Here is a 16,455-nt window from a genome sequence, read left to right as displayed (position 1 = left end):
TAAAATGTGATATAGCGAAGCACCTCAGCGAGTTGGGTGCGCAATTATGCAGGTACTTTCCCGAAACAACTGGAGTCGTTATCCCTTTCATGCCCTGCCTCCAGTCCACTTACCGATATCTGAACAAAAGAGCCTCATCAAAATTGCAACAAGAGGTACTGTGAAAATTAAATACAAATCAGAAGCCACTGACAGATTTCTGGATTGGGCTATGCTCAGAGTATCCTGCCTTGGAAAATTGCGCTGTTAAAAAGACACTGATGCCCTTCGCAACCACGTACCTATGTGAGAGTGGATTCTCGGCCCCACTAGCATGAAAACTAAATACAGGCACAGACTGTGTGTGGAAAATGATTTAAGACTCTTTCCAATACGACCCAACATTGCAGAGTTATGTGCATCCTTTCAAGCACACCCTTCTCATTAACCTGTTGTGAGTTATTCACAATTTTCAATTAACAAATTTATATGTAAGATGGCTCAATAAAGAGAAAAATTATTGATTATTATTTGTGCCCTGGTCCTATAAGAGCTCTTTGTCACTTCCCATGAGCTGGGTTGTGACAAAAACTCACACTCATTCTTATGTGTAATAAATGTATCGTATAGTGTGTGTGGCAGGCTTACAATGATGGCAAAGAAGAACATTTGAGAGTGTGCTGACCCTGGTGCTAGAGGGGGTACGCAGCTGGAGGTTGAATGTTCGAAGGGGTACGGGACTATAAAAAGTTTGGGAACCACTGATCTAGAGGGATAGAAAGTTATTGCTTCAAGGTATCTGTACCTGAAAATACATGATCTAAGTGATTGATAGTCGGTATTCAGCAGTCATAAAAGTATGCCTTTACTTTGAAGAACTACGAAAATAGTGATTTGGTCAGACAGCAGCTCTGAGATGAGGAAATAAAGTCAAAGTAATATACACATCAACTGAAATATTTGATTAAAGTAGGCCTGAAGTAATGTGAATAAATGATGGTTAATAAGTGATACACAGTAATGGGCAGTCAACTACCATCATGGGACTTTTATTAATCGTTTTATTCTGTGTTGTTACAGAATTCAACCAGATTCTGACAATGCATGTTGCGTTGTAGTGGCAGGAAGGTTGACAGTGAGGAAGGGAGAGAAAAGCTGACTGCAAAGCTCTACTGAGCTCACAAGGCAATAAAGTGATTTACTCTGCCCTCTGCTGGACATAACTGTTACAAACACTCTCCCAATAGTACATTGTCAAGTACAAGTAATATTTCAGGGAATTTAACATATGTAATAAACAAGACCTTTGAAATTATTTGCCAATACATTAAAAAAAAAATTGTTTCCATTGTAATGTTTTGCTGGTCTTGTTATTACTCGATGTAAGCGGTCAGTCATTTGCAAGTGACCAGTCCATTTCATAGTATACTACATAGTTATAAAGACCATGGACAAAGTCCACTGTAACCAACAGAAGGCAATAATCAAAAAGCCTCCACTCTGTCCAAGGAGTATCCACCCTGTGTGATAAGTACAGTGCAGTCGGAAAGTATTCAGACCCCTTGACTTTTTCCACATTTTTGTTACAGCCTTATTCTAAAATTATTTAAATGGTATTTTTTCCTCAAATCTATACACAATAACCCATAATAAGCAAAAACAGTATTTTAGAAATTGTTAGAAATGTATTAAACTGAAATATCACATTTACATAAGTATTCAGACCTTTTACTCAGTACTTGTTTGGGGGGCAGCAAGTAGCCTAGTGGTTAGAGCGTTGGGACAGTAACAGAAAGGTTTCTGGATCGAATCCCTGAGCTGACAAGATTAAAAAAAAATATATACATATATGTCTTTCTGCCCTTGAACAAAGCAGTTAACCCACTGTTCCCCAGTAGGTCTTGTAAATACGAATTTGTTCTTAACTGACTTGCCTAGTTAAATAAAGGTTAAATAAAATAAATACTTTGTTGAAGCAGTGATTACAGCCTCGAGTCTTCTTGGGTATGAAGCTACAAGCTTGGCACACCTGTATTTGGGGAGTTTCTCCCATTCTTCTCTGCAGATCCTCTAAAGAGTTGGATGGGGAGCGTTGCAGCACAGTAATTTTCAGGTCCACTCCTCAAGCCACTCCTGCATTATCTTGGCTGTGTGCTTAGGGTCGTTATCCTGTTGGAAGGTGAACTCTCGCCCCAGGTTGACATCCTGAGCTCTCTGCAGCAGGTTTTTATCAAGGATCTCTCTGTACTTTGCTCCATTCATCTTTCCCTCGATCCTGACTAGTCCCAGTGCCTGTCATTGAAAAACATCCACCACCATGCTTCGCCGTAGGGATGATGCCAGGTTTCCTCCAGACGTAATGCGTGGCATTCAGGCCAAAGAGTTCAATCTTGGTTTCATCAGACCAGATAATCTTGTTTCTCATGGTCAGAGTCCTTTAGGTGCCTTTTGGCAAACTCCAAGTGGGCTGTCATGTGCCTTTTACTGAGCAGTGGCTTCTGTCTGGCCACTCTACCATAAAGGCATGATTGGTGGAGTGCGGCAGAGATGGTTGTCCTTCTGGAAGGTTCTCCCATCTCCACAGAGGAACTCTGGAGCTCTGTCAGAGGAACCATAGGGTTCTTGGTCACCTCCCTGACCAAGGCCCTTCTCCTCCGATTGCTCAGTTTGGCCGGGCGGCCAGCTCTAGGAAGAGTCTTGGTGGTTCCAAACTTCTTCCATTAAAGAATGATGGAGGCCACTATGTTCAATGCATTTTGTGGTACCCTTCCCCAGATCTGTGCCTTGACACAATCCTGACTCAGAGCTCTAGGGGACAATTCCTTCGACCTCATGGCTTGGTTTTTGCTCTAACATGCACTGTCAACTGCGGGACCTTACATAGGCAGGTGTGCGTCTTTCCAAATCATGTCCAATCAATTAAATTTACAACAGGTGGACTCCAATCAAGTTGTAGAAACATCAAGGATGATCAATGGAAACAGGATGCACCTGAGCTCAATTTCGGGTATCATAGCAAAGAGTCTGAATAGTTATGTAAATAACTTTTTATTTTTAAAAAATTTGCTAAAAAATCTAAAAACCTATTTTCACTTTGTCATTATGGGGTAGTGTGTGTAGACTGATGGGGGGAACAATTTAATGCATTTTATAATAAAGCTGTGACATAAAATGTGGAAAAAGTCACAGGGTCTGAATACTTTCCAAATGCACTGTTCACAACCCTCTAGGCCTCTAAGCCCGTAGGTTTACTATAATGGGCAAAATTATGCAGTTATCACAATGCTGTGTCTGACTATTCATTAATGTGAAGACTGTTGTATTATCAAATCAATTCTCTGTACTTATTACGTGATTAAACTAATCATGTAAACTTTACCTAGGAAGTTGGGGCACCACGGGAAAATGTTTATAGTCTCTATTTTTCATATTTTATCGATTAGTCATTCTCATCTGAATGTTGCAAACCCTTGGATATCTGCACGATGTCACGACTTCCGCCGAAGTTGGTCCCTCTCCTTGTTCGTTCGGCGGTTGTTGTCACTGGTTTTCTAGTTGCCACCGATCCACGTTTTCGTTTTCCATTTGTTTTGTCTTCATTGTACACACCTGTTTTCCATTTCTTAATTATTGTTCCCTATTTAACCCTCTGGTTTCCCCATTGGTTTTGTGCGTGTTTGTTCCGTGTTAAGCTGTCGCGTATGTTTGTGAGCCGAGTTTGTTTCCCTACGTGGAATATTTTGTTGAGTAAAGACCTTTATTACTCATTCTCGGTGTCCTGCACCTGACTCCGTCCCACCTGCTGCACACTGACTCTTGATAGAAACACGCACCATATATTATGGAGTCAGCAGGTGCACCCAGCCCTCCGTTACCTACGGAGGAGCGCGTCCAGCAGCACGCGACTATGCTACAAGATCTTGGCACAGCCATGGATCACGTGCTGCACACCATGGAGCGATGGGAGAGAGGGGGTTTTCCCACACCCCCATCAACGTCACCCCAACCCATACCACTGTCCACCCCTCTGTCACCTGGACCCAGTGGGATTTGGCTCTCGCCCCCGAGGGTGTATGATGGGATGGCTGCCGGGTGCCAGGGGTTCCTGCTCCAGTTGGAGCTCTACCTGGCGACCGTCCACCCGGCTCCTTCGGGACACGAGAGCATGTCCGCCCTCATCTCCTGTCTGTTGGGGAAGGCACTTGAGTGGGCCAACGCCGTATGGGGGAGAGAAGGCGCAACTTTGGTCCACTATGAGGATTTCAACGCTTGTTCCATCTTAGACAGGGGATGAGGAGCGCACAAGTCTTTGCACTGGACTTCAGGACCCTGGCCGCCAGCGCGGGATGGAATGAAAGGGCCCTGATTGACCATTACCGGTGTAGTCTACAGGAGGACGTTCGTCGGGAGCTGGCATGCAGGGTCACCACCCTTACCCTCGACCAGCTGGTGAATTTATCCATCCGGCTGGATAACCTGTTGGCCACCCGCGGACGTCTGGATCGGGGCCCATCAATTCCATCCCCCCAGCACCTCCGATCCTACACCTATGGAGCTCGGAGGTGCTGCTCTGAGGGTGACCGGAGGGGGGGCCATTCCCTGCACCACATGTGGCCGCAGAGGGCACACTGCTGGTCAGCGCTGGGGAGGTTCCTCAGGGAGTCGAGGCAGCAGGCAGGGCACTGGCGGATCATCCCAGGTGAGTAGGCACCTGACTCACCCAGAGCTCCCTGTTGCTCACGTGTCTGTGTGTGTATAGAATTTCCTGAGTTTTCCACGCATAAGGCGCTAGTAGATTCAGGCGCAGCTGGGAACTTTATTGACCGTTCATTTGCACTTAGTTTAGGGATCCCAATTGTTTCTGTTGATGTGCCCTTCCCTGTACATGCCTTAGATAGTCGTCCTTTAGGGTCGGGGCTGATTAGGGAGGTCACTGCTCCACTATGTATGATAACGCAGGAGGGTCATGAGGAGAGAATTAGTCTCTTCCTGATTGAGTCTCCTGCGTTTCCCGTGGTGCTGGGCCTTCCCTGGTTGGCCTATCATGACCCCACTATTTTGTGGCAACAGAGGGCTCTCAAGGGATGGTCACGTAGGTGCTCAGGGAGGTGTGTAGGTGTTTCCATCGGTGCCACTATGGTGGAGAGTCCAGACCAGGTCTCCACCGTGCACATCCCCTCTGAATATGCCGATTTGGCTCTCGCCTTCTGTAAGAAGAGGGCGACTAAATTACCACCCCATCGACGGGGGGATTGTGCGATAAATCTCCTGGTAGACGCAGCACTTCCCAGGAGTCACGTGTATCCTCTGTCACAGGAGGAGACGGCGGCTATGGAAACATATGTCTCCGAATCTCTGGGGCAGGGATACATTCGGCCTTCCACTTCACCTGCCTCCTCGAGTTTCTTTTTTGTGAAGAAGGACGGTGGTTTACGCCCGTGTATTGACTATCGAGGTATCAATCAGATCACTGTGAGGTACAGTTACCCGCTGCCTCTCATAGCCAGTGCGATCGAGTCAATGCACGGGGCACGCTTCTTCACAAAATTGGATCTCAGGAACGCTTACAATCTGGTGCGTATCCGGGAGGGGGGGGATGAGTGGAAGACGGCATTTAGTTCCACCTCTGGGCACTATGAGTGCCTCGTCATGCCGTACGGGTTGATGAATGCTCCATCAGTCTTCCAATCCTTTGTAGACGAGATTTACAGGGACCTGCACGGGAAGGGTGTAGTGGTGTATATCGATGACATTCTGATTTACTCCGCTACACGCGCCGAGCATGTGTCCCTGATGCACAGGGTGCTTGGTCGACTTTTGGAGCATGACCTGTACGTCAAGGCTGAGAAATGTCTGTTCTTCCAACAGTCCATCTCCTTCCTCGGGTACCACCTCTCCGCGTCAGGGGTGGCGATGGAAAGTGACCGCATTTCAGCCGTGCGTAATTGGCCGACTCCAACCACGGTAAAGGAGGTGCAGCGGTTCTTAGGGTTTGCCAACTACTACCGGAGATTTATCTGGGGCTTTGGTCAGGTAGCGGCTACCATTACCTCATTGCTGAAGGGGGGACCGGTGCGACTGCAGTGGTCAGCTGGGGCGGACAGGGCTTTTGGTCACCTGAAGGCTCTGTTTACCTCGGCTCCCGTGCTGGCTCATCCTGATCCCTCCTTGGCATTTATAGTGGAGGTGGACGCGTCCGAGGCTGGGATAGGAGCTGTGCTGTCTCAGCACTCGGGTATGCCACCAAAGCTCTGCCCCTGTGCTTTCTTTTCGAAGAAGTTCAGCTCGGCGAAGCGAAACTATGATGTGGGGGACCGGGAGCTGTTGGCTGTCATAAAGGCTCCGAAGGCGTGGAGGCACTGGCTTGAGGGGGCTAAACACCCTTTTCTCACCTGGACTGACCACCGTAATCTGGAGTACATCCGAGCGGCGAGGAGAATGAACCCTTGCCAGGCAAGGTGGGCCATGTTTTTCACCCGTTTTCGTTCACCCTATCCTACAGACCAGGTTCCCAGAACGCTAAGGCAGATGCACTTTCCCGGATGTATGACACAGAGGAGCAGTCCACGGATCCCACTTCCATACTCCAGGCTTCTTGCCTGGTGGCACCAGTGGTGTGGGAAGTGGGCGCGGACCTTGTGCACAGAGCCCACACCCACCCAGTGTCCGGTGGGGCGTCTGTACGTTCTGTCTGCGACTGTTTGATCTCTTGGGCCCACACGTCACCCTCCTCTGGTCATCCTGGCATTGGTCGGACAGTGTGCTGTCTTAGTGGGAAGTACTGGTGGTCTACCCTGGCTCAGGATGTGAGGGTTTATGTTTCCTACTGCTCGGTGTGCACCCAGTGCAAGGCACCTAGACACTTGCCCAGAGGGAAATTACAACCCCTACCCGTTCCACAATGGCCGTGGTCACACCTATCGGTGGATTTCTTGACGGATCTTCCTCCGTCACAAGGGAACACCACGATCCTGGTCGTTGTGGATCGGTTTTCTAAGTCCTGCCGTCTCCTTCCTTAGCCCGGTCTCCCTACGGCCCTACAGACTGCAGAGGCCCTGTTTACTCACGTCTTCCGGCACTACGGGGTGCCTGAGGATATTGTTTCTGATCGGGGTCCCCAGTTCACGTCCAGGGTTTGGAAGGCATTTATGGAACGTCTGGGGTTCTCGGTCAGCCTTACCTCGGGTTTTGACCCCGAGAGTAACGGGCAGGTGGAGAGAGTTAACCAGGATGTGGGTAGGTTTCTGCGGTCCTATTGCCAGGACCGGCCGGGGGAGTGGGCGGCTTTCATCCCCTGGGCAGAGATGGCCCAGAACTCACTCCGCCACTCACCTATCTCCTTTCCAGTGCGTACTAGGTTATCAGCCGGTTCTGGCACCGTGGCATCAGAGCCAGATGAGACGCTGCCCATGTGCACCTGCAACGGGCCATCAGGCGGCAGAAGGCGAGCGCTGACCGCCACCGCAGTGAGGCCCCGGTGTTCACGCCGGGGGATCGGGTCTGGCTCTCGACCCGAAACCTGCCCCTCTGCCTGCCCTGCCGGAAGCTGGGTCCGCGGTTTGTGGGGCCATTTAAAGTCCTGAGGAGACTGAACGAGGTTTGTTATAGATTACAGCTCCCCCCGATTACCGCATTAACCCCTTGTTCCATGTGTCTCTCCTCAGGCCGGTGGTGGCTGGTCCGCTCCAGGGATCTGAGGTACGGGAGGTTCCTCCGCCCCCTCTGGACACCGAGGGGTCCCGGCGTATGCTGTTCGAGCCATCATGGACTCAAGGCGTCGGGCGAGGGGCCTTCAGTACCTCGTGGAGTGGGAGGGGTATGGTCCGGAGGAGAGATGCTGGGTGCCGGTGGAGGACATTCTGGATCCTTCGTTACTGCGGGAGTTTCACGGTCTCCACCCGGATCGTCCTCCGGGTCATCCCTGAGGCCAGTGTCGGCGCGCTGCTGGAGCCGCGCGTCAAGGGGGGGGGGTACTGTCACGACTTCCGCCGAAGTTGGTCCCTCTCCTTGTTCGGGCGGCGTTCGGTGGTCGTCGTTACCGGTTTTCTAGTTGCCACCAATCCACGTTTTCTTTTTCCATTTGTTTTGTCTTCATTGTACACACCTGTTTTCCATTTCTTAATTATTGTTCCCTATTCAACCCTCTGGTTTCCCCATTGGTTTTGTGCATGTTTGTTCCGTGTTAAGCTGTTGCGTATGTTTGTGAGCTGTTTGTGAGCTGTTTGTTTCCCTACGTGGAATATTTTGTTGTTTTGTTGAGTAAAGACCTTTATTACTCATTCTCGGTGTCCTGCGCCTGACTCCGTCCCACCTGCTGCACACTGACTCTTGACACAGGAACCGTACTCTCCATAATGAATCAGCGATATACAAATTGGCAAAATTATTTATTTACTAACTAACTAAAATCACAGAAATACATAAACAAACAATACAGTAATTGGTTACTAACACAATGCATCGATAAGTCCCTAGTGGGCTAAACCGCTATGACGGCTTGGTAGACAATGGAAAGGAGTGGGGACGGATAAAGAGCGGGAAAGACAAAATGGATTCACTACACACAGTTGACAATTATATTAATTGAAATGCTAATCCTTTGCACATGAATGGCCGCTCCTTCAAAAATAATTGCAATGTATTTATTTACGCCCTTATGTCGTTGTTGTCTTCTCTGTTGGAATCGCCGGTCTGTCTGCTGGAGAGTCAGCTCATCAGAGAGTCTCTGGTTAACATCCCCAGAAGTCACAATGTCTTTCGTGGTTGTGGCTTTCTCAGCGGCTCTGGATAGTGTCTGTCGTAATGGATCCGTCAGGCATACAGATAGATGGTTGTTGCATAGAATAGTTGCTTCTGCGGTTGTCGGTATTCTCGTACTAGATTTACGTAATTTCCAGCTGCAGACGACTAGTAATTCTATGTCTAGGATTTGCTCTTATTCTGTAGTGATCGATAGTCTTAGAGTTGAACCATTTCCAGCCGTGTAGCCAACACTACACGCTGTCTGGTCTCCTGGGCCTATAGAGTTGTAGTTCTTAACCATTTCAACATGTAGCGTCAGCTCCATGTTTTCTAGTCTAATGTACATTTCGCAAGGAGTGGGTTTTATACTCACTGAGAAAAGTGCAGTCCATGACGCCGACGTGATGTCTATGCTCACTTGGCAGTGGCCACTGACTTGGTTAACTTTATATGAAAACCCATATTTTCTCATTTAGAAGGTTAACATCACATTACATCTTTTCACAAATAGTTCCACGTTTAATCATATACGTTTCACAATATTTAGATGTAAACCCCATAATTAAGTGTACACAACCAAAGACACAGTAATGACTGTTTCCTGTCCTTCATGAGATCACCAAATGAAACACACTCATCATGACTGTCCCTTAAGTGTCCACAGACCACTCTCACATTCTCAAAAATATAAATATTGTTTAATTATTCAAAACTTTTGATGTCCAAGGATGTCTCTGTGTTCCACAGTTTGCATTCCAAACTCACACACTACAGAGCATAGATGCAGCATGTTTTATGACCGCCATAAAACAGCCGACTTCCCACTCTCCCCCTCTACGAGAACGAGCACGCTGTAGAGCGGACCCACTGTAACCTGATCCTTCAGATCGTCACAGGAGAGTTATGACAACTTATGGCTAGTTAGGAGACAAAATGATTCTGTTATCACTAGCTATTGACTAAAGGCAAAAAACTAAAATATATGCAGACCTTTGACACGTTTATTACTCTCCATTCCATTTCAGTCATGAGTCAACACACCTTGTTCAAAAGGTAAAATCTTTCTGGTCGCCATTCAATATGATCAGCAACACCACACAGTGTCGTTGTCATAATGATATTACCCTATTGAGAAGAGACCTTAGATAAATAATGAGTCGTAGATCTCGTGTGCTGTGGGTTGGTCGGTCGGTTAAGGCCACCGCATTTGGCACATGCAATCCCATGTCTTCGAGGGATGAAATCCTAATCTTCTACACCGTTTCTCCTCTATCAGTCTGCCCTTCATTCATACCCGTCGCTGTCAATAAAATATGATTTACTCTACTGCAGAAAGCAGGCCTCTCCTACCTTGCGGTTGCCGGCCATCTTGCGTAGGAAACTGAAGGTGCGCACAAAAGGGCCGCCTGTCACCTCCTCCTGGGCCCGGTCTCTCGTGATCTCCGTCCAGCTTCCCTCTCTCCCCCAGAGCAGAAGACCCAGGTCCCTATCCACACTGAGGGAGAGGAGAACATTAAAGAGAAGAGGGAAAAGGACAGGAAAGTTTGACAAAGAAAAGAGAGAGACGACATGAAAGTTTGAGAGGACACGAGGATGACAAGAAAGGGAAGAATTACAGAGAGGAAAGAGGAACAGAAGACATGAAAGATTTAGATAGATGATTAGAGGAAGGAGCAGGATAGTAAAGGGAATGATAAAAGAGAAGAGAGGAAGTGAGAAAAATAGAGAGGTAGAGAAAGAAAGGAGTGCCAGATTGCATATTATCACTGCAGGCCGCTTTTAGCATTGAATGTGAACGGTCATTTAATAACAACATGGGACATGCAACTATAAAATGCACCATGACTTCCATGATAACAGGAACCACAGCCAGAATTGAGACTGCGGTACGAGAGACAAACAGGTCTAGCATGGTTATGGCTGTTTGCTAAAGGAAACAGATCCAAAATGGCGACCTCCTTTGCATGAAAGGAAAAACGGGGAGAAAGGCAACTCACCTCTGCGTGGATCCTCCAAGTTGACCGTAGGGTAAAGTCTCTGGAACACACAGATCAGAAGACACTCACACTGACACCTTTCTAAACACTCTCCACAGCTTACAACTCAATAACAGCTATGCCAAGAACAAGGCAGAAATAAAAAGATTTTTAAAAATAAAATAAAAAAGTAGGTAAATGTCCCATTCACCTGATGCTCATTCAAGGGCTTCACTGCTATTTATAACCAAGAATAAACTAGCCAAGCGCAAATAGTAAGTTATTATGAGAGTGAAAGAGACACAGATAGTAGCCTATAGGCTACTGAGTTTGATAACACGGATTAGACGAGAAGGATAGGGAGAGAATGATAGAAGAAATTACAGTAAAACAGTTGGTCATCCAAGCAGTGTGTCAAAATGGAGGAATTGAAGTGGAGGAGACTAGTAGAGAGCGAGAGAGGAGAGATGGGAGAGGTAGCAGTAGAAATGGAGGCTCTGCTATGAAGCTGGTACTGGGGATAACAGGACCAGAGCCCAGACAGAACAAACACAGGAAGAGCGCTTCCGCATTGCTGCACATACACACAGAGATGGAGGCACACACACAGAGATGGAGGCACACACACAGAGATGGAGGCACACACACACACAAACCCTCATAGAAACACTGACACATTGACAAACACAAACCCTTAAGAAATAAAGACTGAAGCATACACATGCACTGAAAAACAAAAAGACACACACCAACTGAGAAACATACTGTACACATAAACAGTGAAAACCAGACAAACATACATGCAGAAACTGATAATCATTGACAAACAAAAACAAGCATGCATTTAGTGCAAATTACAAAACCCAATTATGATCATTAAATACACCCACATAAATATGTACAAAAATGATCCAACCATTGTAAACAAAACAAGAAGGCACAATGAGACAGGGCATTTACACACAAACACATGTACTTTCACTCCGTCTATCAAACGCATGCACGCACACACAGCTATTGACTGACACTGACGTACTGTCCAACTTGAGCCCGATTCAGAGCAAAACAAAGACTGACAAAGTGTGCGTGTGTCTAGATACGATACAGATCGCATAAAAAAGGCAAGAAAGACACTTTGCAGTCAGAGCAGTGTTTGGGAAGAGTAAAGAGTTTATCGACTTACTAACATCTAGAGATGGCTACAAGGATACATTCTGCCCAGCAAACAGTTAAACCATCTACTTTAGAACTTCAAGTAACATTCCTTGGCTGCAGTCCAGTTCTCTACCCTTCTCCACTAAGTCTCCTCATTATGTGCTGAATTTAAAAGGAATGGACGGGTGTAAGAAATCTGGGAGAAACGAGGGTACGCTTTAGGGTGTAGGGATACAGAATAGGATCACAGGCAGCCTATGTGACACCTTCAACCATTTGAACTTGTCTGACCCCAGGTTGTGTTCATTAAGGCACACAACAGAAAACATTTTGGAACAGGAAACAAAAATCTGTGTTTCTTATTGGACAGTTCCAGGTAGTCCCTCCCCGTTTCAGTCCATTTTCTTTGTTTGGTGCGTAATAAACACGATCCAGGCATGTAGCATAGGCTTACCGTAGCAGTTGGAGCGTGGTCGGGGGGCCGTGCTGGGAGGGTTGCTGCGACGCACCACACTGAGGGTTGGGGCCGACGCACTGCAGCCCTGCAGCTGGTTGGACTGTTCCTATTTTAATTAAGCACATATTACACAAAATTAACGATTAGCATTGAACTGCTCCTGTGACCGAACAAGAAGTTATACTTCAGGTTTTAGTGGAGGGTGAATGCACGTAAACAGCATTTACTCACCTTTTTATTAAGTAAATAATGTTTACGCACCTATCACGCTAAATTAACGTTGACGGCATTTACGTTACTTACTATTCATCTCAATGTTCACCATTGACGAACCTTAGCTACACTACATCAAATCAAATTTTATTGGTCACATACACATGGTTAGCAGATGTTATTGCGAGTGTAGCGAAATGCTTGTGCTTCTAGTTCAGTCAGTGCAGCAATATCTAACAATTCCACAACATATACCTAAAACACACAAATCTAAGTAAAGGAATGGAATAAGAATATCTAAATATATGGATGAGCAATGACAGAGCGGCATAGGCTAAGATGCAATAGAGAGTATAGAATACAGTATAGATATGAGATGAGTATGCAAGATATGTGAACATAATTAAAGTGGCATTACTAAAGTGACAAGTGTTCCATTTATTAAAGTGGCCAATGATATCAAGTCTGTGTGTAGACAGCAGCCTCTCTGTGCTAGTGATGGCTGTTTAACAGTCTGATGGCCTTGAGATAGAAGCTGTTTTTCAGTCTCTCGGTCCCAGCTTTGATACACCTGAACTGACCTCGCCTTCTGGTTGGTAGCGGGGTGAACAGGCAGTGGCTTGGGGGGTTGTCCTTGATGATCTTTTTGGCCTTCCTGTGACATCGGGTGCTGCAGGTGTCCTGGAGGGCAGGTAGTTTGCCCCCGGGGAGGAGTTGTGCAGACCGCACCACCCTCTGGAGAGCCCTGCGGTTGTGGGCGGGGCAGTTGCCGTACCAGGCAGGGATACAGCCTGGTACGGCAACTGCATCTAAAAGTTTGTGAGGGTTTTAGGTGACAAGCCACATTTCTTCAGCTTCCCGAGGTTGAAGAGGCGCTGTTACGCTTTCATCACACTATCTGTGTGGTTGGACCATTTCAGTTTGTCCGTGATGTGTACGCTGAGAAACCTAAAACGTTCCACCTTCTCCATTGCTGTCCCGTCGATGTGGATAGGGGGGTGTTCCCTCTGCTGTTTCCTGAAGTCGACAATCATCTATGAGTGAGGTTATTTTCCTGACACCACACAGAGCCCTCACCTCCTCCCTGTAGGCTGTCTCGTCATTGTTTGTAATCAAGCCTAGTACTGTAGTGTCGTCTGCAAACTTGATGATTGAGTTGGAGGCGTGTATGGCCACGCAGTCATGGGTGAACAGGGAGTACAGGAGGGGGCTGAGCACGCAGCCTTGTGGGGCCCCAGTGTTGAGGATCAGCGAAGTGGAGATGTTTCCTACCATCACCACCCGGGGGCAGCCCGTCAGGAATTCCAGGACCCAATTGCACAGGGCGGGGTTGAGACCCAGGGTCTCAAGCTTAATGATGAGCTTGGAGGGTACTATGGTGTTGAATGCTGAGCTGTAGTCAATGAACAGCATTCTTACATAGGTATTCCTCTTGTCCAGATGGGATAGGGCTGTGTGCAGTGTGATGGCAATTACATTGTCTGTGTAATCGCCCTATTGGGGCGGTAAGCAAATTGAAGTGGGTCTAGAGTGACAGGTAAGGTGGAGGTGATATGATCCTTGACTAGTCTCTCAAAGCACTTCATGATGACAGTGAGTGCTACGGGGCAATAGTCATTTAGTTCAGTTACCTTTGCATTCTTGGGTACAGGAACAATGGTGGCCATCTTGAAGCATGTGGGGACAGTAGACTGGGATAGGGAGAGACTGAATATGTCCGTAAACACCAGCCAGCTGGTCTGCGGATACTCTGCGGATGAGGCAAGGGATACCGTCTGGGCCAGCAGCCTTGCGAGGGTTAACACGTTTAAATGACTTACTCACATTGGCCACGGAGAAGGAGAGCCCACAGTCCTTGGTAGCAGGCCGCGTCGGTGGCACTGTATTATCCTCAAAGCAGGCAAAGGTATTTAGTTTGTCTGGAAGCAAGACGGTGTCCGTGACATGGCTGGTTTTCCTTTTGTAGTCCGTGATTGTCTGTAGACTCTGCCACATACGTCATGTCTCAGCCGTTGAATTGCGACTCCACTTTGTCTCGATACTGACATTTTGCTTGTTTGATTGCCTTGCGGAGGGAATAACTACACTGTTTGTATTCGGGCATAGTCCCAGTCACCTTTCCATGGTTAAATGCGGTGGTTCATGCTTTCAGTTTTGCGCCAATGCTGCCATCTATCCATGGTTTCTGGTTAGTGTAGGTTTTAATAAAGTCCCAGTGGGTAAAACATATCCTATACTCTTCCTTATAAACTCACTCACCGAATCAGCGTATACGTCAATATTATTCTCTGAGGCTACCCGGAACATAGCTCATTCCACAACTTTCATAGCATTGATAGTCTCTACGGTTTTCTCAATACATGCATCTTCATTCAGACTGAATGAAAGCCTGCTAGTCCAATCCCACGACCAGGGTTCGCTGATTCACAGGCTCACCTCCAATACGGAGTAGTGCTGCGGGTCGGACCCTGCCTCCTCTTCCGTGAGGGAAGACAAGGAGCCCTCCTGAGTGATGGGGTTCCTCCCCACTCGCCGGACGCCCAGTGCCGCTCCCAGAACCTTCTCCATCTCCAGGTTCTCCAGACTCACACTAAGGGAAGAATCAGTTCAATTTAACTTTATTTATCCCTTAGATAGGCATTGTCAGTTTACAAATATTAAAATCCTCCATAAATACATACGAACACTCCCAAATAAAATACATCCCCTGCAACAATATTAGTAGAATAGAAGTAGAGAGATCAGAGAGAAAGGGAAAATGTTTCTAACCAACTTTGACCCCTACACTTCTGAATAAAGTATCCACACACATACACACTCCCATTCACTAGTTACCACTCACTATAGTTGCAGATGAGAGGTTGTTTCCATAACTCCTGGTAGGTATCAAGGCAATGAGGGTTGACTGACACTGTCCCACACAGCTGTGTGTGTTGTGGTTGTAACAATGTCTGACTGGACATGTCATTCTGTGTGTGTGTGTGTTTGTGTTTGAGGGGAGGGGGAGAGATGTCCAAGGATGGCAGTGCCAGTACAATGGCCACTCTCAGAGTGGTGTGTGTGTGTCAGAGAGAGGGAGGGTGCCCGTACCAGTTTGAATGCATGTGCTTATATGTGTGTGAATCTGGACACTGTGGACACACTGAACACTGCTCATTCTCTTCCCAAGACAGGGCCGTTATTGGATAAACCACTGTTTAACCAACCCTTCAGTTTTTACCAGTCATATCAACAAGCTTTCATCAAGGTTTGTGCCACATAATGATTGACCTTGTACCTACCGCCCACAGAAATGTGCTATTGTCAGGTCAATCACGTGGTAAATGAGATGAAAAAGAGGCTGGAGTGAGAGACGTATAGTCAGTCTCCTAAACTAAAAAGGTATTAAAGCATTTTAGATTTTTCTCAAAAGAGAGAATAAAAGAGCGTGAAAGAAAGACAGTGAGTAGGGGGTTAACTATCAGTGAGCAGTCCCTCCAGGATTCCGCAATCGTACAAAAAGAGGGCTCGCAATTTCCACCAATCACTGCACCGCATAATATGGTTCAATCAAGCCAGTGAATCGCCACACGTAAACAAATTTTCCCCCTCGTCAGCGCATTTTCGCAACAACTTTGATACAATCATTGCATATTGCCAAAGAAAAAGTCAAAATTGATGCAGCAAAATCAAGCATTTTTACCCTCAAATATCACAAAAAATCCCAGCACAATACTAGAGGGATTGCTTGAAATTCACGTGAATACGGCTTTCAAATAAATCATGATGTTGATAGAATTAAAGATATAATTTTTTTTCTACCCCTTTTCGTGATATCTAATTGGTGGTTACAGTCTTGTCCCATTGCTGAAACTCCCCTACGGAAGAGGAGGCGAAGGTCGAGAGCCATGCATCCTCCGAAAAGACCCTGCCTAGCCGCACTGCTTCTTGACA

General features: G+C 46.8%; 1 protein-coding gene across 6 annotated transcripts in view; it reads right to left on the bottom strand.

Moving 5' to 3' along the window:
* LOC106588550 (rho guanine nucleotide exchange factor 2) overlaps window positions 1–16,455 on the bottom strand; it is a 102,527-nt gene that overhangs the window by 65,500 nt on the left and 20,572 nt on the right. For 5 of the 6 annotated variants that reach the window (XM_082970069.1, XM_082970067.1, XM_082970068.1 and 2 more), the window contains 4 exons: window positions 14,959–15,112; window positions 12,307–12,415; window positions 10,719–10,758; window positions 10,072–10,216 (listed from right to left, as the gene is read on the bottom strand). In XM_082970069.1, the coding sequence (XP_082826195.1) occupies window positions 10,072–10,216; window positions 10,719–10,758; window positions 12,307–12,415; window positions 14,959–15,112 (448 nt within the window). Of the gene's footprint in view, window positions 1–10,071; window positions 10,217–10,718; window positions 10,759–10,908; window positions 11,074–12,306; window positions 12,416–14,958; window positions 15,113–16,455 lie in introns of those variants that run through there. The other variant, XM_082970071.1, reaches the window with a different exon arrangement.

The sequence above is a fragment of the Salmo salar genome, chromosome 27, assembly GCF_965601325.2.
Source record: "Salmo salar chromosome 27, fSalSal1, whole genome shotgun sequence".
In the NCBI taxonomy this organism is placed as follows: domain Eukaryota; kingdom Metazoa; phylum Chordata; class Actinopteri; order Salmoniformes; family Salmonidae; genus Salmo; species Salmo salar.
This window is presented reverse-complemented; position numbering and strand designations above follow the sequence as displayed.